This window comes from Echinops telfairi, unplaced genomic scaffold (genome assembly GCF_000313985.2).
Source record: "Echinops telfairi isolate 266 unplaced genomic scaffold, ASM31398v2 ScPeMD7_23;HRSCAF=83, whole genome shotgun sequence".
In the NCBI taxonomy this organism is placed as follows: domain Eukaryota; kingdom Metazoa; phylum Chordata; class Mammalia; order Afrosoricida; family Tenrecidae; genus Echinops; species Echinops telfairi.
Window position 1 is genome coordinate 49,245,341 of NW_022103920.1, and position 25,741 is coordinate 49,271,081.

At 37.0% G+C, this 25,741-nt stretch overlaps 1 protein-coding gene across 1 annotated transcript in view; it reads right to left on the reverse strand.

Moving 5' to 3' along the window:
* Positions 1 to 23,248, reverse strand: part of PCLO (piccolo presynaptic cytomatrix protein) — a 393,696-nt gene extending 370,448 nt beyond the window's left edge. Inside the window, exons 1-3 of the mRNA XM_045288647.1 lie at positions 23,205 to 23,248; positions 21,231 to 22,956; positions 4,303 to 5,703 (exon numbers count right to left, since the gene is read on the reverse strand). Coding sequence (XP_045144582.1) covers positions 4,303 to 5,703; positions 21,231 to 22,956; positions 23,205 to 23,248 — 3,171 coding nt within the window. The remainder of the gene's footprint in view (positions 1 to 4,302; positions 5,704 to 21,230; positions 22,957 to 23,204) is intronic.
* Positions 23,249 to 25,741: the final 2,493 nt, after the last annotated feature.

The window sequence follows — 25,741 nt, forward strand, 5'->3', positions numbered from 1 at the left end:
TAAATGTGGAGATGTTTTGTGTCTGAAGGAGGGGACAGTTGGGCTGCTCAGCACAAGGTCAGCCATTGGAACCAGCAGTCACAGCACAGGAGAGAGACAGGGCTTTCTTTTTCTGTAGAGACACAGCCTCAGACACTCACGGGAAAGTCCTCCCCTGTCCTACAGGGCCCCTCGCTATGCGTCAGAGTTGACTCTGTGGCAGTGAGTTTGGTTTATTCAGTTTAGTAAGCTTTACTGGGAAGATAGTAGAAACACATACAGTATAATACTTATGTCCAAAAGATTCACGTTGTCATTTATAAACTGACAATGACCCAAATTCTCAATCTGAGAACTGCCATGAAACAATATGCATCCATAGAATTAAGTAATAGTTATTTTTAATTCGATTTTAAGTGTACTTAAATTAGGTGAAAGAATTATCACATAGTGCAGAATACTAACCATGTCAAAAAGGTGTAGATAAAAAGACTTACAGTGAAATTTCACTCGTGTTCAAATTTGTTTAAACAAAAATGACTCTATCTTAAGTCTCTATTTGCATTTAATTTGACAAAATGTCACAGAATGAAAGGACAGATAACATGTCACATATTTCCTGAAAATGGCTAAAACATCTGTGTGGACAGAACAGGGGATGAACACCTCCAGTCCACAGTCCCATCAGGGGTCCCCTCTCTGCCAAGGATGCCTGGGTGGTTCATGCAGAACCTAGAGTTCACTTAGGCAATTCTTTTGATACTGATTATTGGTAATAATAATTTTTGCCTCGTTGATATCTTATTACATTTTCAGCCTTTACTTAATGTTTCTCTTAAATGTACACTCCATTGCTTTTTAGGATGGGCATATGCTTTTTAAAGTATTACATAATGATCTTTAAAGTAAACATAAGTTATTATATATATATTTGCTAAATGAGAAAGCAACAAATCCCTTCAAGGTCACTCTTCGGTATCTGATAAAGAACACAGAAGTCACAAGCTAACATCAAAAGGGACCTCAATGACACTACTTAACCTTAATCTGCTCAAAAACAGCTCATTTTTTATTAACAATATATCAGCTACCCACACATCATTTAGGTCTTGCATAATTACCTTACTAAACAAGTAAAAGTGTGACTCTGGAACTTGCTAAAATATGAGGAAATAAATATATGCCTAAAGTATAAAAATTAAATTATAAAGATAATAAAATCAATGAAAGAAATATCAACTATGAGTGAACTTGACAACTCTTACATTTTTTTTTAACTCTTACATTTTAACTGACATGGAAGGAAAGAAGTAAACTGATTGCCAAATGAGGCATTTTGTTCTGATTGATGCTTCCAGTACTTTCAGAATGCCTTTCTGCCCATTTTAAGACCCCTTCAAGACAAGCTCTTCCTAGAGGATACAGAAAAGAAAGTCTAAAAAAACCTATGCCTTGTTATCTGAGATTAACAGAATATAGTACCATTTATACAAACTAGACATCAAACAGTTAAACAGTGTGCTTAGTCTGAAGCCAGGTTGCACCCTGGAGCCTTACAGGCATCCCTTGGCACTTCTTGGGTGCTGTGTGGATGTCGCTTAGGAAAGACAGGAAACAACCTTAGAGACAGGTATATTTGATTAATGAGTGGGGGAGGGAGGACACCATTTCTAACTCCCAAACTCACGACAAATTATAACCAGGTTTCTTTCTACCAGAAGGCGAGGGCAGGGTAGCACCAAAACGAACAAAGCCCTGCCTTGCACTGATTAGTATAACAGAGGCAGAAACTTAATAGAGAGCTCAATATGTTATTAGAAAAATAAATCCAATCTGTTGAATTCTCTCATGAGTAGGTTCATTTCTTGATATTTCTGGCGTGTTTTCTGAAACTGAGATCAAAGTGTAATAATTGGCTGAGCAGAAAATATTGTTTCTCAAGGAAACAATGCAAGCTGAATAGGGAGGGGGGGAGGAGGATATGTGCAACAAGAATCAAGAGTAAACGCTTTCCTAATCACTCTGATGGGCAGGAGATAAGGAGAGATTAGTCGTCTGAACAGTGGGATTGTACAATGGGTTAAGCATATCTAGACTCACACACACATACATACAAATATGCACACACATATATACACAAATATTGTACTATTCTTTTCAAGTAGCTCCTTCTATCAGTCCTTTAAACTTCTAGTGATTGAGATATTAATACCAATACTAATTCGAACTGAATTAATCCAACTAATCTTCCATTATTGCCGTGATGCCTAATCAGCCAAATGACTTCAGTTACAAACCAAAGGCATTTTGGCTTGATGCAAATTAGAAACTTCACACAGGTTATCTCAGTCAAGGTAAGTCATAACCACTAGTCACATTTGATATCTCAGATTATTTTTTTTCATAGTCAAAGAAATGAGGACCATAAAAACACTTGGAACAGCAATAGATCATCTGAATCTCCCTGATTAATTTTAAACAGAACCTCCTCTAAACATCTGGACATAAGATGTTGTGTTTTCAAAATATCCGACAACTGAAATTTCAAATCTACCCTTGGTAATTGTCTGCTATATACAACAAGTTAACACCTTCCCAAGTTAACACCTGCAAATTAGAATTTACACAGAAAATCAGTGATTTCCCTGAAAAGTTGATGATCTCCTTCCTCAAGGGTTCTCACTTCACACTTGCAAAAACTAATAAAATTCTAATGATTACCAAAGGTCCAAATATATACACATACATATATACTTGCATTTTTGTTATAATTCTCTTTACTTCTTTTTAGTGGGAAGAAAATTCACTTCAAACACAGAAATTATAGTTTTTGGTACTTGCTTATTTTACAACTATTTAAATTAATTGCTTTTTGTTGTTACCATAAAGTTCCTCAATAAAGGCTAGAATTTTTATAATGCAAAAAATACATGGAATGGTATTTGGAAAATTAAGCTTTCCTTCTGCATGAATACACAAGTAAAAACATCTGCTAAAAATACGAAAGAAAAGTAAGGTTTGTTTTTCATTTTGCTGTTGACGTCAATCCAAAACATTGCAAGTAATAATTACAGTTCTTACCACTCATGAAGTGCTGAAAGAAACCAAATATTAGCTACCTTTAAAATGGACCCCAGTTAACACTTTTAATCAGAGAAATGAATCTGCTTAAATCTGTAGAGAATAATACCTTAATATGGTGCTAATTATATCAAAGCAGCCTAACACCTTTCTAAAATTAAAAAACTTCAAATGTTTTACTCTTTATAGAAATAGTTCACTCAAACAAGTACTTTAAAAATCCTTAAAACTTATTCTGTATAGGTGTTGAAATCTATTCAATTTTTCCACCCCAAAGATGTTGAAATCAATTCAATTTTTCCACCCCAAAGAATTATAAAATCAAGGACAATGGAATTAAATAATGCTTAATAAGAAGTTTTGATTTTGGATAAAAACAATCAACAATTAGTTTTGTTCCCAAAGTTTATTAAAATATCGTTATTACTTATCTAAGAGAATAGCAATCATATAAGGCCCCATAATCTCAAGATCTAAATGTTCTAGTAGTGTTAATATGGCACAAACACTTATAAATTCATTCTTCCACAATTATACAGGTATTAAATAGAAATTTGCTATCAACTTTTTGGTCATTAACACTGCGTAGAAAGTTTTCGTCTTGTTCCATAGGAAATAACAACCCTTGATGTTAATCACTGAAACCAATTTCTTCTTTTTTTTTCTCTTTTCCGAGCTCCTACTAAAGCACTCCTTTATACTAAAGCCAGATAATATTTCAAATATCACCTATTTTAACCACAATTTTCTATGAAATATTAACATAAAAATTTCTGAACAATTCTTTGTAAAATGAGAGATTTCGTGTTTATAGAAACACAACCAACCTTAACTTCTTGTTAAAAAATTCAAAACTTTATGGTAACAACAAAAAGCAATTAATTTAAATAGTTGTAAAATAAGGTCAAGGATACTATGAAAAAGAAAAGCAATATTTACTTGACACTGAGACATTCCTACAAAGTTGTGAGCCTTTGATTCATAAATGGTTGGAATCATTGTTATTTTAGGCTGTTGGCTTGTTATCACCTTACTTTTGCTCAATCAACCCAAACAAGTATAAATTACATGAGTGCTTAATAAGAGAGGAAGCATGTATTGGGTAATTAAAATACCTTCTAAGATATTAATTTGCTTTCTTCATAAGAAATATATATTTTTGCTCAGAAACTTGGTCACCAAAGTATTTCATATTTTACACCAGTTATGTGCATATCCACATGTAATGTAGGTATGGCTTACCTTTGTCAGGTGTGGTGTAGGATTAAATCCACAGAGATTACACACTTGGTTCTTGCATTCAGTGCAAGTGTTGAAGTTAGGAGGCTCCTTAGAGCCTATGTTGAGTTCAATATTGCAGAGAGGACAAGCGGATCCTGCTTTGGGGGTTGCCTCCGGTTTGGAGGGGAGGGCAGCCTTTTGAGGCTCAGTAATTGAAGGTTTGCTATCTTTAGTAGGCGGTGGCTTCTTTTCTGCGTCTGGTCTTTTTGTGGTTGGAACGTGTTCAACTTTAGGCTCTCGCTTTTCAGCTGCTGGCGCTTTTGTTTCCTTTTTCACAGGTGTGGCCTTTGCAGGTGCTGGTGGCGTCTGGCTTGCAGGCTTGGCTGGCCCCTGAGAAGGTGGTGGCTGTGAAAGAGGAGGGGCTTGCTTGGTTGGGGCCCCCGGGCCACTTTGTGAATGAGGGCCAGGCTGGCCTGCCGTGGATATTAAACTTGACGCCTGGCTGAAGATGGAAGCTCCAAACCCAAAGAGCTTCCCGGTCACTGTTTCTTGGGGAGTCGTGGGCTGGGATTTAGGGGCATCCGTGATGCTTCCAAGATTCAGGCTGAACCGTCTTGACTGCTCCGGTGGCTTGGCAGGCTGCTGTGCTGCTGGTGGAGTTTGGCCAGCCGCAGGTCGCGAACCAGGCGGGATTGGAGACCCTTTTGGCGTGGGCTTGGCATCTGGCTTCGGACTCGTTTTGGTTTGTGCTTTCTTGGGATCTTCCTTCTTTTGAGCTGGATCCACTTGTTTCTGAGTTTTGCTGTCTGAACTAGGCCCAGGCTGTGAAATGATTTTCGAATCTGATGCAGGTCGAGGAATGGCTTTAGAATCCAGTGGGGTGACTTTTTCTGCAGTCGGTGGGAAACTTTGTGAGGGTTTGGCAGAGTCTGTTTTGAGAGGTGGGGCTGTTTTCTCAGGAGCCTGTGCTGGCACTCTGGAGCTCTGAGCTTCTGGTTTTGTTGCTGCTAAGGATGCGGAGCTAGTGTCTGTGTTTACCACCTTGGGCTGCTTGGGTCTCGTATCTGCCATAGGAGCCTTGGCCTGCTCCGCAGGGACAGAAGGCTCTTTGGGAGGGGCTGCCTGGGCTGAGGGCTCCATCCCAGGAGGCTGCTTGGCCACGGTAGGGGGAGAACCATGTAGGGTTGGCTGTTTCACTAGCGGTGGAGGTTTCTTAGGCTCGGGGGGCTTTGGGGCGTCCTGTTTGGGGACAGCCTCCTTCTTTGGGGAAGACTGCTGAGACTGCAGCGATGGTTTGCTCCCTGCTGGTGTCAGCACACCCTGAGCTGTCTTCGGTTTGGGCGGCGGTGATGGGGGCATTGGAGCCAGGTCACCTCCTAGAGCTCTCTGCATCTGGCAGTTTAAACACAGCCATTCTTTTATCTAGAAATAATAAGAGACAATGGTTACGGAGATCGTACAAACGTGAACACAAACAAGCATCGCACAAAATGCATGGGACTGTTTGACACTTGGCCTTGCCTCGGTCAAAGCATAAAATACAAACCACATTATTTTCCTTAGTTGTATATTAAGGTGTGATAAGCTTAGTGATATCAGAATAGAATTAATGATATTCACAGCCCAAAACTCCTTGAAGTTTGAGGAAAATAAAAAGTTAAAATAATGTATTTTTTATATTACCTTAATGTCTCTGACATTAATTTATTTCTATATTTACCTATAGAAAATAATGTATAATTAAAAATGAAGATATAACAAATTCTATAAATGGGGCCCTCATGAGGAGTTTTAAGTTACACAGTCTGGGCTAGTGTTAGCACATTACACATTTTTTAAATTAGCAGTCATATTTCCCCCTCAATATGGTATGTTCAAAGGAAGAAAAAGTTAAAATATTTCAATATTTTCCTGTCAGGAAACCAAAGCAAAATAATGCTATTCCCTAAAATTATTTTAAGTATAATCTATATATATATATAAGTAGTATATGCAAAGTTGAAAGGGGCAGGTAAGTAAGAAATAGATTTGACTATTTCTTTTCACATCACCACTATGTGAAAATGGGGTGTTACATTTAATACCATAAAATAACTTAAAAGCATCCAAGTCCAACATTTTTCTTTCCCCAAGAGTAAGTAAAGAAGTATCGCAACTAGAGTTATAGTTCATACATGAACAAGCATATTCCAAACAAAATGTTTATACATGTCTTGATCTTCAAGTGATTTTCTCTTGAAAATAACTGAATTTATCACATCTAATTGTACAGTATTATATAACAGTTTAAACTATTACTTTTTATTCAAAATAGATATTCTGAAGCTTTTCTAAATTACTTAAATCAATTTAAGTAAATGCACTGAAATCATTTCCTTTTATGTATTAATATAGCAAGACTTGTTTTGCAATCTCATGTAAAAGAAACAAGTTTAAATGGGATAGTCAACTCTATCTGAAATACTCTATTTCTTTGAGAACATTTGAGTCAAGAGTAAGACTGTACGATGTTATTGATTACGAGGGGTAGCTACTTGAATGTTCATTACATCTGTTTTCAATATGGACACTAGGAATCCCTGTACTCATTATACCTTAACCTTTTACCTTTCTCCATGTTTGAAGCATTTCACAACATAATTAACTTTTATACAAGTGTTTTAAACCACAAACAAATCAATTTTTCTTATACACTCAGCTCACACCTCATACTCTAACTCATTTCATAATCAGGAAGCTACAAAAGATGAATATATGTACATTTACATATAATAAAACACCTAATTCTTTACAGGTGTTTTCGGTTTTTTCCCTATAAAGCAGGGGTCCTCAAACTTTTTAAACAGGGGGCCAGTTCACTGTCCCTCAGACCCGTTGGAGGGCCGGACTATAGTTTAAAAAAAAACAACTAAGAATTCCTATGCACACCGCACATATCTTATTTTGAAGTAAAAAAACAAATGGGAAAAAAAAAACACACGGCAGGCCGGATAAATGTCCTCGGTGGGCCGCATGTGCCTGCGGGCCATAGTTTAAGGATACCTGCTATAAAGTATCTGTTATAAGATCTGAGTCTACATTTTTTTAAATGACAAAATCCTAAGATTACTCTCATTCATTCATTTTAATTGTTTCTTCTTTTCAACAAGTGTCAGTCAAAAGAGATGCAACATTTATCCAATTAATCATGCCCTTATTTTGATATTGATTACCTCCTATAGAGTCTATACCACTAAATAAGAGAAAGAAAAATCCCTATCCCCACAGAGTCTATATTCTACTGTAATAATCAGATAAGAAACAAATTTAGTAGACGACTTCAGGATAATACAGATAGATGATAAATATCTGATAATATTCTAATTGTTCTTTATTTCTTTGTTTTCATCCAGGAAAATGTATTCTGATTCATTTGGTTTTATCAGTACAATGTATGAAACTTTATGATGCAAATATTGCCAATTATACACAGTCAATGAGTAGACCCTAACTCCATCTTTTGACTACTACGGAATTATAACACTGCTATAACATGTCTATATTGCATGATATGCCAACACCAGACCACACATTCTTTTTCGTTATTCCAAAATAATTCGTTTCAATGTGGTTTATAAATGGGCATTACTACATCTCCAACTAAGGAAAACAACAGAGGCAGGAAACAGGAGGTAGAAAGCACTAAGTTACGTCCCTTTCACAAGGAAGATTCTGCTTTTCTTTCAGTATACCCCTTTCTTAAACAGGCCCTGCTATCTCACACTTTGTTCTTTTAATGGTATTTTCTTCTCTTTGATAGCACCACATAAATGGTACCAGATCCTCTCATTTTCGTGCTCACTATTCTCTAGATAGAAATCACTGTCTATAGCTTGTGCAGTATGAAAAGCATTTATCCTCTCAGGATGTTTTATAAGATGATACTTTTGATTTAATTTTAGTGGGAAAGAGGTATTTATTATCTCAGCACTTAGTTGTCTAATACTGAAAACAACAATATTTCCAATTCCCTGATTTAACTGATAAACAGTAAGCTGAAGAAATTCCCCATACATTGTGAAAATAGCAATATCCACAATCCTCAGTATTAGTGTCATGAACAACCTTCTATTTGCCATGTTTTCTATACACAATACACTGAGAGTAACAAGTACTAATGGTGCTTCTGCCTTCATGGTTATCTGAATTAAAAATCTCTTCATTTTTGCTGCATTCTCAATCATTTCCTAAGCGTTACCTGCATTTCTTGTGTCCATGAATTCATTTTGACCTCATCGTCACAAACACTTTAGACACACTCTGTACACCTACTGCTATAGTCAATTCTGACTCACAGCAACCCGAAAGGACAGAGTGGATGATTTTTTAAGTTTTCAAAATTGTACACCTTTAAGGGAACAGATTCATTTTTCTCACAGAGCAGCTGGTGGGTTTGAACTGCAGAGTTAAGCAGTATAACACTTAATCTACTATGCCACGTCATAATTCAACTAAAACTCTCAAATCACGGCCATTGAGTTGATGCCAATTCATAGCGGCCCTGCAAAGGACAAGGTAGAACTGCCTCTGTGAGTTTTCAAGACGGAAACTCTTTACAGGAGTAGAAAGCCCTGTATTTCTCCTAAGGAGCAGCTAGTGGCTTCAAACTGCTGACCTTGTAGTTAGCAGCCCAACACATAACCGCTATGCCAACCAACCAGGGCTAGACGCCTTCAAACAAATAAACAGAAAGAGCAAACTCCCAAATTCTAGTGCTTTCTCACTACTTAGAAAGCAACTTTTTTATTGGGTAGGGGGTGAGAAATTAAAAATTATTCTGTTGGGGATTCCTATCCTGTTATTTTCAGATCTCTCCCCCACAAAAGACTATGAGCATCAAATGGTAAGAGCTTTCTCCTGTAGTCTTCTGATTGCTTTACAGATGTTCCTCAATATTTTTTGAGCTGGTTAGAATCAAGCAAATTAATTGAAAATGTTCGACTGTGTTCTTCGAGCTACAGCCTTTCTGTGTTTTTTTTGTGGTTTTTTTTTTAACATTTTATTAGGGGCTCATACAACTGTTATCCCAATCCATACACACATCAATTGTGTAAAGTGCATTTGTACATCATTTCTCAAAACATTTTCTCTCCATTGAAACCCCCGACATTAGGTCCTCATTTTTCCCCTCTGCCAATCTCCACTGTTTACCCAGCCTGGGCAAAGGCTTCGTACTTTGTTTTCTTGTTCCATGTGTTTCTCCACAGAACCTTACTTTGTATCTTTGGCCACTGATAGATAATATTTCCTCTTCTTGATCCAAACTGGGAAGAGTCCTCTCTAATTACCACACCTGCTAAGCATAAACATTTTTCCTGCTTGGAAACAATTACTGCCTTATATCCCTTCCAAAATGAAACATCTATCTTTTATCTGAGCAAAAAATGAGCCTGAATTTACAACCTTCATGGCCAGTTCCGCAAGCTTCCCAGCTCTTTACCCCAGGTAGGCATCCTACTTCTGGAGTGTGGAGCTGCGTGTCGCTATCGCCGGGCATGAGGATGGTAGATTTTTTCCTGACTTTTTCCCATACTACAGAAATCACACAATATTCAAGGCAAAGTCTGCTTCAAAGAATTTTTCCATAAAGTTTTCAAAACAACTCCCCAATTCCCCTGTAGCGTCTGTAACCACCCACCTCCATTAGATAAATGGTAGGAGAGGGGAAATGGGGGGAAACACAGTGTCAAGACCACCTATAACTCTATCAGTATGCCCTGGGAAAAAAAGCTTACCTTCAATATGCAAGCATTAAAATTGATGGATACAGCCTTATTAGGTAAATATACCAAGCCTAAACTATTCCTAAATTCTATATTTTATAAGACAAATACCTATAAAAAGCTTTTGCTTTCCCCACCTATAACTTTGTGTATAGGAGGCCTACAAATGGAGCTGACGGGCTGGAGACACAATTGCTTAGTGAGCTATCCAAGCCTAAGATCCTTTATCCAGACTCCTGATTTTAGAATGCCACATAAATAGAAAAGATGGATTTCTTCCCCTTCTAAGGACAATGCATTCTGATGCAGACTGCCATATAATTACTATAACCATTTCCCTGTTTAATCCAATCTTCAAGAATCCCTTATTGTTGGACTTGTTATCTATCTGAGTTGTGAAATATAGTAATAGTACCTCATTGATGACAGAATTTGCTAGGTAATCATCCATGTCTTATTTAGTTGCTTTAAATTATAATACTTGAAATTCAATTGTGAATTTCACATAAAGGGTTTCATATAATGGTGCTACTTTCTAATATAAGCATAAAAATTATTGGTTATAAACAAAATTATATCCTGCTTTAAGATTATCTTCTATAATTCAAGATAACGAACCTAATACATTTAAGAAATGCTAACAAACCCATTGCCATTGAGTCAATTTGACTCAGAGGCCCACAAGATAGAGTAGTACCTCTTGCTGGGTTTCTCTGAGTGTAGACTGTTATGGGGGCAGATGGCCTCCTCTGCCCTTGTGGGGGCCCTACATTAAATAGTGTTTCTGAAAATACCTACAGAATATGTGCTAATATTTACCCCTCGATATTCCCCAAACCAGAAATATAAAATACAGATAAGATCCATTATAAAAAAGCATGCTGGGTTATACAGCAGTATAGTAGTATTTGGATTAACAGAACATCAAAAAGGACAACTCAAGGAATGTTTGACTGCTTACAATATGGTTTACATTAATTGCTGACTGTATTTTCTTCAATCATACTTTTATCCTTTTCTTGGACAATAAAACCTACTGAGTTCTTATGTCTCAACTCATCAGGACTGAACTTTACCTGTAGGCTTTTATGACTCTTTGTAACAGAACTCTGTAAACCACATCATCTGCATGTGCATGTACTCCATCAAAGCAGAATGCTCTCTTTCTCTCACCTGAGTCAAGGTTGTCAGTCTATTGTGTGCTCTTCTTCTCATTTACCTAAATCTATCTTTTATGGTCCAGAGTAAAATTTTCCCTTTAAGATTCAATATTCCAGCTACAAAGTGTGCTCTCTTAATTATTACAATGATAGTTTGAACCACAGCATAGAGACTCATATTATCTTAAAATATATTTTAATTACTTCCTCCCCTCTCACATAAACCAAAGCTGTCTGGTCCTATAAATAAACCAGATGTTGAGTCACTATAAGTTGTAATCAACTTAGCAGTGAGTTTGGTTGGGGTTTTTCTCCTTTGGGGTCAAAGACTTATAAAGGGGGCAGCCACATCCCATGGTTACTCTCACCTTTGCTACATAGGGAGTAAATTTCAGATGCTATTTAATGATGGATTGTTCTGTTTTCATTCCTCCTCATCAAAGCATTTTGAGTATTTACTGAAAGCCACATATCATTTTAAAAGCCACTGGAAAAGATAATATAACAGACAAAAGACAACTTAGGAGGAAAAGAGGTCTAGGGATATAAGGTTATAAAGCCAAGAAGCTAAAATTTGACCCTAAATATGCCGTCTGCTATTCAAGAATTACCCAAACCACCTGACCTCCTCTTCTGAGTTTGGCTGCAGATGGATGGCTCCCTGTAGCTGACACCCTTACCTAGGCAGATTAATGCACAATTTATTTGGGTTAAAAATTAGGCATTAGTGTTCCTCAGAACTATAATGACAAGTCACTTGGTCAAACAATTTTCTTTCATACAGTCAGTCCAGTAGCTGGCTGGATACATAGTTCCCTTTGAAACTATGTGGATAACAATGTCTGCTTCATGAGTGGGCCACCATAAACTAAACACGGACTTCCTTCTTTATAAAACCATGCTCACAAAACTCTATCAGAACATTTGTAAATCCTGTCAAATAGGATCAAATGGTAAATCCTTTTTTTAGGGCTTTGGACCTCACTGAGTTCCAAGAGAAGAAAACTGACATTTTCATCAAGGGGCAGTTCACAAAATAATTACAGAACACAGGCAGAAGCCTATCTGCACTCTATTACAGTTGTACAAAGTGGGGGAGCTCTCAGATCAGTACACGGAGGGCCCGGGCATCACTCATTAACCTTTGTAAACTGCCTCTCTTACGGTGCATTCAAACGTTTAAAACAATTTTTTAATACGCACCTTGAGTGAATACAAATTTTGCAGCCTGTGATACAAGGACTTCAATTAGGTAGAGTTTGGGCAATTATTTGAATAGGGGTTTGTTGTTGGTTTTTTTGCATTTTCCTCATTATTTCATTTAAATATTAAAAATAAATATTAGTGAAAAGAGTAAAAGGTCTCATAAACTTAATATAAAGAGACAAATATGAAATCATTACACTGAAAGAAGTATAGCTTTAAGTTCAATCGTGCTCATTGAAATTAGGACAACTATTTGTGTGTTGACTTGGAACAAATATATATTTTTTAAATATGTGAAATATTCAAAAATATATTGTTGTTGTATTAGAAAACAGAGAATGTTAAGGAATTGTTAGCTTTTTAGGTTTATGACTGGAATCTTCTGATAACATATACACTCTTCTAATTTCACAATGTTCCAAAAATGTCCATTATCAAAATATATTTAAGTCTGATTTTATGTTCCATGAGCTTCACATCATGTTCAGTTGTTTTCACAGGTCCTGTCAACCTTTTCGCTGCTATTTAACTCCCTTTTCTAAGCTCTTCCACTGCCACTGGGCTAAAAAACACTAAAGGATTTCCCAGCAGATACAATTATAGAATCCCTGAGCATGCATTCACATCATAGGCTTCCTGATTCGTTTCTTGTGTTTTAAATAAGAAAAACTCTGTTTTAAGGGTTGTATACATTTCCAATGAAATATTCTGATTTTGTCAAACAAATTATAAAAAAGTGTTCGTATTATATGTTTTGCAGTTTTAAAAATATTAAATATTTTTTATTTAAGGAAGGAAAAAAAACAAGAATGGTATCTTAACATTTTTATCCATGCAAGACCAGGTCTGTTCAGTATGTATCTTTGTATGTTCTATTTTTTAAAAAGAGTTCCTATTCTCTTGCTAAATGATAGGCTCTTCTTCTAGGTTCTCAGTTCTTTCTGACCGCGAGCAGTCAAGGCTGGCACTCTGCTCCTCTTTATTCTCACAATCTAGCAGGAAGGCTGGCAGAGAGCAGAAGCCCACAGCTTCCTTACAGAGGCGAGATGAAAGCATCAAGGCAAGAAACTGGTTTGAGTACCAGAGAGGAGGAAGATATAAAGCCAGTACTCTTGGTCCCTGGTATTTTTTATACTAAATTCCAAAAGTAAATCCCTACCTAGAAAGCTATTTTCTTTTTCAGTTTTAAGGATATGGAAAATACACACACACACAGACACACACCTAATTTTCTAACCTAGAAATTTAGGAGATGGTATGGGGAATCAATTAATCTGATAAAAGGCAAAGTGGACATCTGTAAAGAGATACCGAATTTTGAGTGAGCAGATCTGGCTAATTATATGACTACAGGGTCCATCACTCACAAATGATTAGGCCATGCAAACCTCACTTAAATTCTTAATCTTGGTTTCCACCTCCACAAATGGAAATGGCAATTGATGGCATAATGGGACATAACAATTACAGTTTATATAAGAAGTAAAAAAATAATAATTGTCATTTTCAAAGTACTCATATTACCTAATGCGACTTTTATTTCGTGAATATTCTTGCAGAAAAGAAAATTAAATGCTCTGAGAAATAAAGTGATTTGATGAAATCACACAATTCTGTAGGTAGCTAAGAATATTCATACCCATAGCCTTTTAGTCTCAAGCTCATATTTTTCTTTACTTTCCTAAGTGAACACTTTATAACTAACATAAATACTATAGATAGCAAAATATATTAGAATATGAGCTGTGATTCTTTTACTCTTATATTGAAATTGTGAATACCACATTATTATGAAAACAGTAATGAGAAAATGCATATAAAGTACTTAGAACAATGTTAAAATTAGGATCTTTCCTTCGTGTAACAGAATCATTTTTCTCTTCTGACTGCAAAAAGAGAAAGGCAAGAGGCATTACATATAGTGACATTGTTGCCTCTTTATCAAAGATACTGTATATACTCAAGTATAAGCCGAGTTTGTCAGCTGTTACGCAGTTTTTGTGGTAAAATTAGGTGCCTCGGCTGATAAGAGGGTTGGCTTATACTTGAGTATTTATGGTAACTAGAATAGCTTTTATGTGAATTCATCGTACAAGTAAGAGCATAGCTGTGTTAGAGGTAGAACTAGAATGAAAACTGGGATCTTCTGATGCTGTGTGGAGAAATTTGGTATTGATATCATTTTTTTTAATGTTTGTAAACTAGTAGATTATTTCAATATTTATCTTCCATGTAATGAAATAAACTAGTAGATTCTTTCAATATTTATCTTCCGTGTAATGCCTTTAAATATTTACAGTTAAGAGCTCATTTTTATCTAAGCTAATTAAGATCAGGAATAGGGAAGAGTCTTAGATGTGTGTGCTTTCTCAAGGGATGTATGTGCACAATGAGCAATTTCTCCCATCACTCTACTGAGTTTACTGATCCAATAAATGAATTTGTTAGGGGTGGGTATCCACTTTCACAACAGAACAGCTGTTCTTACCAAGCTATATGGATCACCTTACCAATTGCAAAAATATATAACAGCAGGCTTCTCAGACAGTATATACACTGGTGATATGAGACACTTGAAACATTTGGTTATTTAAAAGATTAAAGTTTAAGGGGGGAAAAAACAGCTATGATTCTAATGATTTTATACTTTTAATCCATTGAACCTCCATTTCATGAGCAAATTGCCATTGTAAATTGGCCTGGTCTAAGATGAGAGCTACACAAATAATATATTTTAAAATATTTTAGAACATATATTTTTTAAATGATCAGTACACTTTTCTATTCCTTTAAATTCATTAAAAAACAATTTGAGATGAAGGTAAATTCATTTTTATCATAATTAGGGAGAATTCTTGCTTGAAATAATACAGATGGTAACATGAATTACCAGAAAACTGCAAAAAATAACAGCATTTTAAAAATCAAATCTTATGCTTAGATTTGAGAAACTGGATTTCTCTTCATTGGTTTCATGTGAATGGTGGCAGTTGGAGCACATGTGGCTGTGACAAAGTACATGGACATGGACATCCAGAGTCTGAGGAACAGTCAGCTCTCTCATCCCACTCTTGACATTTTCCACTTTGAGGTACTCTCAAAGTAATCATGAGATCACGCACACGTATTTATAATGAGTGCATTTCAATGATTTGTATGTTCTTACATATGTGGGAAATAAAACACCTTACATTCCCTGATGTCTCATTTAAGTACAGAATGTAGCTTTAAAAGGTCGTGCATTTCAATGATTTGTATGTTCTTACCTAGGTGGGAAATAAAACACCTTACATTCCCTGATGTCCCATTTAAGTACAGAATGTAGCTTTAAAAGCTCCGTTGTAACTTTGAAGAACCTGGTCTGCATCTGCTCTCCTGGGAACAGCTGGTGAAAGACTTTGCACTGAAAAGCCCAAGCTTCCTTTTGAAGAATGCTTTCAGGTACTATCCCACCAGGAGTGACTGTCCACTTTCCCTTCTTCATAGATTTGGTATTTGGCACGCTTTAATCTGTCTACCAACTTTTCTTAAGAGCTCTCACCTGCTAGACGTCTCAGACCAGAAACAGAAAAAAAGCCTTACCCACCTGAAAGAGGTTGACATTTTATTCCCCACTAAATTTCAATTGCATTTTGTTTTCATGTGCTTTTTATTAAGTGGAGAGGTTTCCTATGAAAACCCAGTTTCAATGACTCCTGAAAAGGAGGCCATGAATTTGTTAAATACAGTTTCCAGCTTGAGGCAAAAGACTGATTAACATGTGGGCCATCCTGATCCAAAAATAATATGACAGGGAAACCTATCTAAGTCTACTTTAATCACAAACATTATATTTATTATCAGCATTCTGAAAAGTGACAATCATTTTCACATATTACAAAATTGCAAGAGATTCGAGAGAGTTACCAAACATTAGGGACAAGCCTAAATCTATCTTGCCTGAGGCTGCACACAAAAAAACGACAAAGTAAATCAACAACAACAATGCTTTAACACTAATTAGAAAGCCAATGTTCAGTCACTGTGTCAGAAAGCAGGCCCAAAGAGAGGATCTGTGTTGCAGAAACGTCCCCCATTAGTAGACTAGCAAGAAGTGGGAGATCTATAAACTCTCTCAGCACCAAAGGAGGGCCTGGAGGTAGTATATTGTTCAGGTTGATATGGAACCACACACCCTTGAGAAGCCAAATTAAACCAAACTCACTGCCATCGAGCTGATTCAGACTCAGCTTATTTTTTTAATTTTTAAATACTGCTGCCAAGTGTATTCCAACTTAGTGACTTTATATAGTGTTTCCAGAGCTATTTCTATTTGTAGAAACAGCATCATCTATTTGGAGGATTTAAACCGCCCACCTTGCCTTCAGCAGTCCAAATATTACATGAACTCCTTAGAGGAAATTTAATTTAAAGGCCATTGTCTCCACGCAGATGTTTGAGTGGTCCAAGCGTGTGTGTGTGTGTGTGTGTGTGTGTGTGTGTGTGTGTGTGTGTGTGTATGTGGGGGACGGCGGGGGCGGAAGTAAAACTTTATAGCTGAAGTTGTTTCTGAGTTTGATACTGTTCCTTCCAATTCTTACTCCACAGGTTCTGGAAGTCATTTATGAATCACAACAATCACAATCAAACAGTCATAATTCTGACTGTTAAGAAAAATACCAAAGTTCTCCAACTCTCTTCAAGGAGGGACAAGGGGCCAGAATTCTATGTTACCCACTCAAAAAAAACTCATGGCATTGAGTCAATTCCAACTCATAGCAACCTTATGGGACAGGGTAGAACTTCCCCTGTGGGTTTACAAGATCATAACTCTTTACAGGCAAAGGAAATGTCTAATCTTTCTCCCGTGGGGCGGTTGGTGATTTCTAACCAATGACCTTGCAGTGAGTAGCCTAACTCATAACGACTATGCCAGCAGAGCTCCTGTTTCACTCACAGACTACCCAATTGCATCAGATCATCCTGGCTCACACAAATCCTACATGGGCGTGGGAGGCTGTAAATCTTTCTGGGAGAAGATAGCCTCAACCTTCTCTCAAGAAGCAGCTGAAGGGGTTGAAATGCCAACTTTTGGTTAGCAGGCCAATGTTTACCACTAAGATTACAAAAGTCATCATATAAAGTCACTTGCATATAAACATCCATTTTCTAATAACAAAATAACAAATTGATGTAAAAATGCTTCTGTCTCTATCCTCCATACTAGCAGGGATCCTCAAACTTTTTAAACAAAGGGCCGGTTCACTGTCCCTCAGACCCGCTGGAGGGCTGGACTATAGTTTTAACAAAAACTATGAACAAATTCCTATGTGCACTGCACATATCTTATTTTGAAGTAAAGAAACAAATGGCAAAAACACCCAGCAGGCCAGATAAATGTCCTGAGCGGGCTGTAGTTTAAGGACACCAAAATTCAACCACCAATAGCAGTTCTTGACCTCTACCCAAGACTCTAAAGAACCCTGAACTCCAAATAATTCAAGTATTAGAGCAACTGCCCATTTTATTAAGAGGAATAGGGAAGATGCATTCCTAGGGTTCATAATTGGAATGCATCTTTTCATATTGGGAAAATATGTTACAAAGAAAAAACACTATAACACTACTTAATAGTAATAGGATATAGCTTTGTATTGCAAACACTAACAACAAAAAACTCACTGCCTTGATGCCAACTCATAGTGACCCTTTAAGACAGGGTAGAACTGCCCCCTATGAGTTTCTGAGATGCTACTTACAGGAGTAGAAACCCCTGTCTTTGGCCCCCAGAACCCTAACATTCTTGGTAGAATTTCTATGTGGAAAGCAACTTACCAGTAAACTTTAAAAGTTAAGTGTTTAACATGTTGCGGTGTACAGTTAATTTATTGCAACTCCAGAGTAATTTGTCTATTTAAAATTATTTTCTCATAAAACTTCTCAGTTACTGCTCCTAAAAATGCAATAAGTTTCATAATGAATGAAGTTACTTTTGTTTTCAAGTGGGGTCTCATCGCTGAAATTGAAATTTTCTTGCTTAAGTTCTTCTGTTCACTAGAGAGTGTCTTCCTTTTGTCAATTAGGAAAGACAACCATCTGACTCATAATCCCATCACCTTCTATGTCCAGCCTTGTGTGTCCAAATTCTTATTATCCTTCATATTCCCTGCTCATATTCTTATGTTTTCATTAAGACATCTTTCATACCTCCTGCTGAAAGTGATGCATCCATCCCTTGACCTTGTAAACCTTTATTCCTCTGCCCACCCTGAGATTTATAATTAGAACATTTCAGTTGGATTGTTCACTTTTTTGCTAGGAGAAAGTAAACTAACCATAGTAACTTTAAATGTTTACACCCATTTACTCTTTAGCCCTACAAAAAGTTTCCTCAAAATCTTACCAAAAGCTACTTTTTCTCATATCTATTTTCCCTGTAATGTACCTCTCTTAATTTCCCCTAATTTCTTATGTGAGTGAAGAGTCCCTAGCTAAAGAAGACTCAATTTGTACATAAAATTCTGTGCTGGCTCACAACTGGGCATTTGATACAAATTTGAAAATAAATGAAGGGTTGAAAGTAGAACTGTTAATGAGAGATTTCAGAGACCAGAATGCCTAGTGCTATTTGCTAAATACTAAAGACTGACTCCAAACCCTTGCCCATTTCTTCCCAGCTCAGTGTCCAACGCATGCCCCGGGCTGTTTTTTATCTTTGTTTCAGTCCAAAAGATCACCTCCTTTTACAACTTCGTTCACAACTTTTTCTAGTCAAAAGCACGTGCATCCTGCATACCCCAATCACATGCCATTTTCTCCATGAAGTTGCCTTTAATCCCACCAACTGGCAATAAGCAGCTTTGACTATGAAGCCCATTGTATTTATTCATAACTCTGAGATCATTATTTGGCCACATATTTTCTTGTACATGTATTATCTAGTACATTTTACACATGATAAGATCAGAATTCATGTTTCCATTCTATTTAAAGTCCAAAATTGTCAGCAAAATTCCTTTTATATAGTAGGCACTTAAATACTTGTGGCTTGCGTGCCTAGCAGTATTTTTGCCTTCCAAATTGCCACCCAAACATGGTGAATCTAAATATTATATAAAACAAACAGCTATACAAGAGCAAATGTCTTATCAAGATAGTATGCTCTGGTTTATAACATTGTAATATTAAAAACAATTACATATAAAAAATCTTAAACTTTATAATCTAATTTCCTCTGTAATACTTATATAGCATGTTCTTATAGGTTAAAAAAATGGCTTATTTTAAAAAGTCACTGACTATAATTTTTGGTTAAAATATTAAAAGGTGCCTTAGAAAACAACCAGCTGTTTATGTATTTTAAGTACATCCATTTTCATATTTCACTTTTAAATATAATAAATATCCCAAATAAATGAACAGTTATCGCTAATCATCGTTGTTGTTATTAACAGAACATAGCTTTCTCTTATAATAAGCATGTGAGCCTCCTCTCTCAGGAATAGTGAAATCACATAATCCTTCACTGCCTGCTGTCGGCTCCTCACTGGGCTGTTCACAGACATGATGCCTGGACAGCCCACTAACCAGCTGTCTTCCAGATGGACTAAATGGGTTCTGTGCCTTCTCATCAGGGAGGGCATCATCTCTCTTCAAACAATGAACCTCTTCTTTTATTAGTTTAGGCCCAAAGCCTCCTTATCTTACTATATTTTGTTTCCATCTTCATTGTGTTATTTCTTCACTCCAGAGAAGTTCTGAGTTTTTATGTTACTATTTGCTTTATTTCAGCTCCACCAAGAATGTCCCTAATCTATGACTATAGAAATGTTACTTCCTATAAAACCTTTAGGAACTGAGTGAATATTAATTGCCGGGCTAAGAATTACTTTTGAATCATCAATCTGAGTGGACAAGTTTGCATTAATCTGGGCCACCTATGGCGTCTTTATGGTCTTATGCATCAGGAAGGCTCACCCATCCACTTGTCAATATAAACTGTGATCTGTTGAGATGATCATCATCAATGTCAATGCCTAATGATGTCTTTGTAATATGAGAGTGATTTCTGCTGGTCTCAATAACTCCATTAGAGTCAAACATGCCCTCATTAGATTATATCGGTATCATCAACAGGAAAAGGGGATGGATAACTTGGAAAAATAGATTCAATGTTACCTGTCAGTATAACACTCAAAATGTCAAAGCACTATCTACTCTTTTCCTAACACAAATATGATCCCAGATAAAATATCAGAATTTTTGTTGGTAAAAACACAAATTTAAATAACAAAACAATTTTCAATATACATAAAATAATAACTGAGGATCTTCTACATTGTGTGAACTGAGCATATGTTCAACATCACCTTTCAGCCAGGTCATACTTATGTACATGCCAAGTTTACCAGATACTATGGCAACATTCTGAACTTAACCTTGGGTAAATATGAATATAAATATAAATATCACTCCTATCATGTCAATTCTAACTCAAAGCAACTCCCTGGTACATAGTAGAACAACCCCTGTGAATTTCCAAGGCTGTAAATCTTTATCAGAGCAGAAAACCTCTTCTTTCTTCTGTGGAGTTGCTGGTGGGTTTGAACTGCTGACCTTGTGATTAGCAGTTCAACCATAACCCACTATGGTACTAGGAGTCCATATATATTTCTCATCAGTGGACCTAAACTCTTTAATACCAACAATTGTTAGGGATGAGAAGAAAGTAGAAAAGGAAGGAAAGAAGAACCATGCTGTACCATAGGAGATAAATTAATAGCTATTTGTGATAGATGGCAATACAGTTTGAAACACAGTATCCATGAATAAATGCACTTACCTCAGTTAAATGAGGATTAGGATTAAAACCACATAAGCTACAGACAGTGGTTTGACACTCAGTGCATGTGTTAAAATTGGCCTTCTCTGGAACATACAGCAGAAGTTCAGTGGTACTGCAAAGAGGGCAGATGGTTTTAGGAAGGCCTTGTTCTGGAGTCTGAGTAGCAGGAGTTGTTGGTGGCTGTAAAGGTTTCCCAGCTCCTGTTTGGCTTACTGGTTTTGAAGACTGTTGAGCTGGTGGCTTTGCTGGGCCCAGTTGTTGTGTAAGGGGCTTTGCAGGACTCGGCTGTTGAGCAGGGGGCTTTGCAGGGCTCGGCTGTTGAGCAGGGGGCTTTGCAGGGCTCGGCTGTTGAGCAGGGGGCTTTGCAGGGCTCGGCTGTTGAGTAGGGGGCTTCGCAGGGCTCGGCTGAGTAGGGGGCTTTGCTGGGCCTGGCTGTTGAGCAGGGGGCTTTGCAGGGACCGGCTGTTGCATGGGGGGCTTTGCAGAGCTTGGCTGTTGAGCAGGGGGTTTTGCAGGGCTCGGCTGTTGAGCGGGGGGTTTTGCAGGGCTAGGCTGTTGAGCAGAGGGCTTTGCTGGCCCTGGCTGTTGAGCTGGAGGCTTTGCTGGGCCTGGTTGTTGAGCAGGGACCTTTGCTGGGCTTGGCTGTTGAGCAGGGGGCTTTCCTATCCCAGGTTGCTGGGCTGTTGTCTTTACAGGACTAGCCTGCTGAGCTGGAGACTGTGGCCCAGGTTGCTGAGCTGCGGGCATGGGGGTCCCCAGCTGCTGGCCTGGGAACTTTGTTGGTCCTGGCGGCTGAGCTGGAGTCTTTGCAGTCCCAGAGGGCAGAGCTGGAGACTTTAGCCCAGGCTGCTGAGTTGGAGGTTTCTCTGGTCCAGCCTTCTGAGCAGACGCCTTTGTGGTCACTGGTGGCTGAGCTGGAGCCTTCGTTGTCAGTGGTTGAGGAGGGGTTTTCACGGACCCTGGTTGCTGAGCTGAGGGCTTTATAGGTCCTGATTGTGGCACAGGTTTTTCAAGTCCAGGCTGCTGGTCAGACAGCTTCCCAGGACTTGTTTGCTGAACAGGAGGCTTAGAGGGGCTTTGCCGTGAGGGTTTAGCTGACTCCCCCCTTACCAGGTCTGACTGTTTAGCCTGTGGCCTGGTTGGGTCTTGCTGCAGCGGTGATTTTCCCTGGTCTGCCTGAGGAGTTTGTGTAGACCCCGGACTTGGTTTTCCTGTTCCTGGGACTTGTGATTGAACTTTTTCTGGTTGCTGAGAGATTGATTTGGGAGGGCCAGCCTGAGGCAATATGGTCTTCGGAGCCCCTTGTTGCTTAGGAACTGGCTTGGGCGACTGTTGTTGTGATGAAGGTTTGGTGATTCCTTCTGGCTTTCCTTGTTCTTTCTGAGGTACCTTTTGTTTCTTGGCAGTGTCTTCCTGGGATGCATCAGAGTCTGATATCAAATCAAAGGGATTGAACTTATTTACAACAGAGGTGACAGCACTTAAAGGGTTAACCTCTGTGAGGAAGCCAGGCATCAAACTAGACTTGTGCTCTCCCTTGAAATCAGTTCTGGATTTGGATTCCTTTAAGCTAATAGTTGAAGGACTCCTTCCAGGCAATTTCTGCTCTGATCTGAAAGTATCTGTAGTTCTGCTTTTACTGAGACCAGGCTGAGCTGGGCGCCCTGGGTCCGGCGGTCTTCCTGGTTGCTTTGGAGGGTGACTACTATCCAGTTCTTCTTTTCTACAAGAGAGAAAAAAAATAAATGAAAATGATTGAACTTGTCTCAAATAAAAATCATACTAGAATTGATTTCTTACATCCTCCAAATTAAACCAAAGTCTAACCTACTGCCACTGAGTTGATTCCAACTCATAGACAGCCGAAAGAACAGAGTAGAATGGCTGCTTGGAGTTTCTGAGCCTTTAAATCTTTATGGAAGCAGATAGCCTCATCTTTCTCCAATGAGCTCATAGATTTGAACCATTAACCTGTAGTTACCAACCCAACAGTTAGCTGACAACAGCAGCATCATGATTCGTTCCTCTCCTTTAAACTAGAATACATATATATACAAACATGCACATACATCTATATACATTTATATGCATATGCATATATTGGAATGTATATGTAATTAAAATCAAATATTGTACTCTCCTACAAAATATCAGAGTAAGTTACTGCCTTAGTTATTTTATGTGGATAAAGACTTCTCCCAAAAAGGTGAAATCTATGTTGAAGAATAAGATATCCAAGTAGATACTACTATAAAAATTAATTATATTTACATATAAGATAATTTGTCCATGTCTAATACTTTATTAAGCATATTAACTCAATGCAATGTCATATACTAGCATATATTTTTTTAATCACAACTTTAAGATCATAGAAAAATCAGTTTCTAAAAGAATAACAATACTTAAGATATATCCAAATAGCAATGATCTGTATTATAAACTCACTAATGAAGAGTACTGTAAATTTCTCCAATAAAGAACATTCTCAAATGAATCAAATACATAATGATCTCTTTCTGTAATATTTGATTATTTACTTTTATATTTATATTATCTTAGTAATATTTTATTGTTGATATTGAGATCATTTGAAATTTCCTAATTTGTGAGGTTTACTGTAATTTTTAGGCAAATATACAAGGTGGATTTTTTTTAATGGTTTGGAAACATGTTCAATTTTAAAATACTATGGTTAAATGATTAGAATATTTGGTTCTTTTCATAAGTATATTTTAGTCAGTTATATAATGTGCATTAACTTCTAGAACAATTCATTCTTTAACTGATACACTGGCAACTACTAAGAGCAAACTTTATTAGCATTATATAGGAAACAAGATTATATTTCTTTTATACAAGTTGTTTTTTTAATTTTAGAAAAGATACTTATATTTAATGAAAATCTGTGCAATAGCAGCAGAAATATGAGATGGTCACAGCAAAGTTCCGTGGATTCCAATTTAACTTTCTAAGTTTTAACTGGTAGTGGATCAAACCATACACTTTCAATTTTACCCAATTGGTACTTAATATGAATTTATTTCCTGATAACCCATAAATGACACAAAAATTTGAGTATAGGATGTAAAGAATAGTTTTTAAAAACTGAGAATTACTAATACTGAATTGCAAAGACTCAAAAAGTAACAGAAAAATATATAAATGTCAATGTCTACACAAAGTGATATTCTACAAAATAATAAATGGAATTCTTAATTCAGACAATTTTCTTTCAAGAAAAACAAGTTTTCAACAACTTAGATTTTTCTATGTCTTCAAAGTTTTTACTTAAACGAGAAGCTAATACTATCACCCAAATAAATACCAAAAAATCTAAGATTGTAAAATGTCATTGGTACGCCCTTCCATTCTGGAGAAATCATTCTGAGTGTTTATATATCTTCCTCAATGTTCCCGTTAAAGTGTTGAAAAGCCACAGACATTGAAGACTAAGGTAAGCCAAACCCAAGCCATGGTATTTCCAAAATGCCTCATATACAAGTGAAAGTTGGGCAATGAATAAGGAAGATCAAAGAAGAAGCGACACATTTGGATTATGGTGCTGGCGAAGAATAATGAAAGTACCATGGACTGCTAAATGGACAAGCAAGTCTGTCTTGGAAGAAAAATGACCAGAGTGCTCCTTGGAAGCAAAAATGGTGAGACTTTGTCTCAAGTATTTTTGGTTATGTTATCAGGACAGTCCAGTCCCTATTAAGGACATCATGCTTGGTAAAGGAGGGGCAGTGAAAGATGGGCTGCCCCAGTGCCTTCCACAATGGGCTCACACAGAAGAGCAATTGTAAAGATGATGCAGGCAGTGTTTTGTTCTTAGTCAGTCAGAACCTACTGGTAGGCACCTAGCAACAACAACATGATCCCTTCAATATAAAGGTAGAAGGCTCAAAGTAAATTCATTATTAGAAGTAGATTATCTTCAGCGATATGATCTGTTCAAGATCTGTTCATTATTCTAGAAATGTCCTATCTTCAATTAATACACCCCTTCCTCTTAAGCACATATACTTAGGGATTACCTTACAGATGTGATGACCCTATAACTAATCATTTGGGCATGTTGTTGAATTGACACCTTTGTTCAGAATTGAACAAACCCACCTTGAAAGAAGAAGAGGAAATCTATCTTTCATCTTACTAGATGATCTTCTTTTATTAAAGTATTACTTTAATCTGTTTTGGCGGCATTATTTTACTTAATCCTGTATTAACTAAAATATAAACAAAAAATAAGTTTCATGAAGCCCCTAATTCTGTGATAACAGTAAACATCAAAACTGAACCTGTCATTAACACTGGAAATTAAAATCACATGTACTTCCTATAAGTTATGGAACTTCCTCTGGCAGAAAATGACTATGCAAGCATAAAGGCACTCTCGTTCAAATTTAGTTTTAGTTACTATACTTATGGAATTACAAGTAAAATATGGATACCTGGGAATAAAGAACAGAAAGAAATTCATTGAGAAAATCATGTCAGCTTCA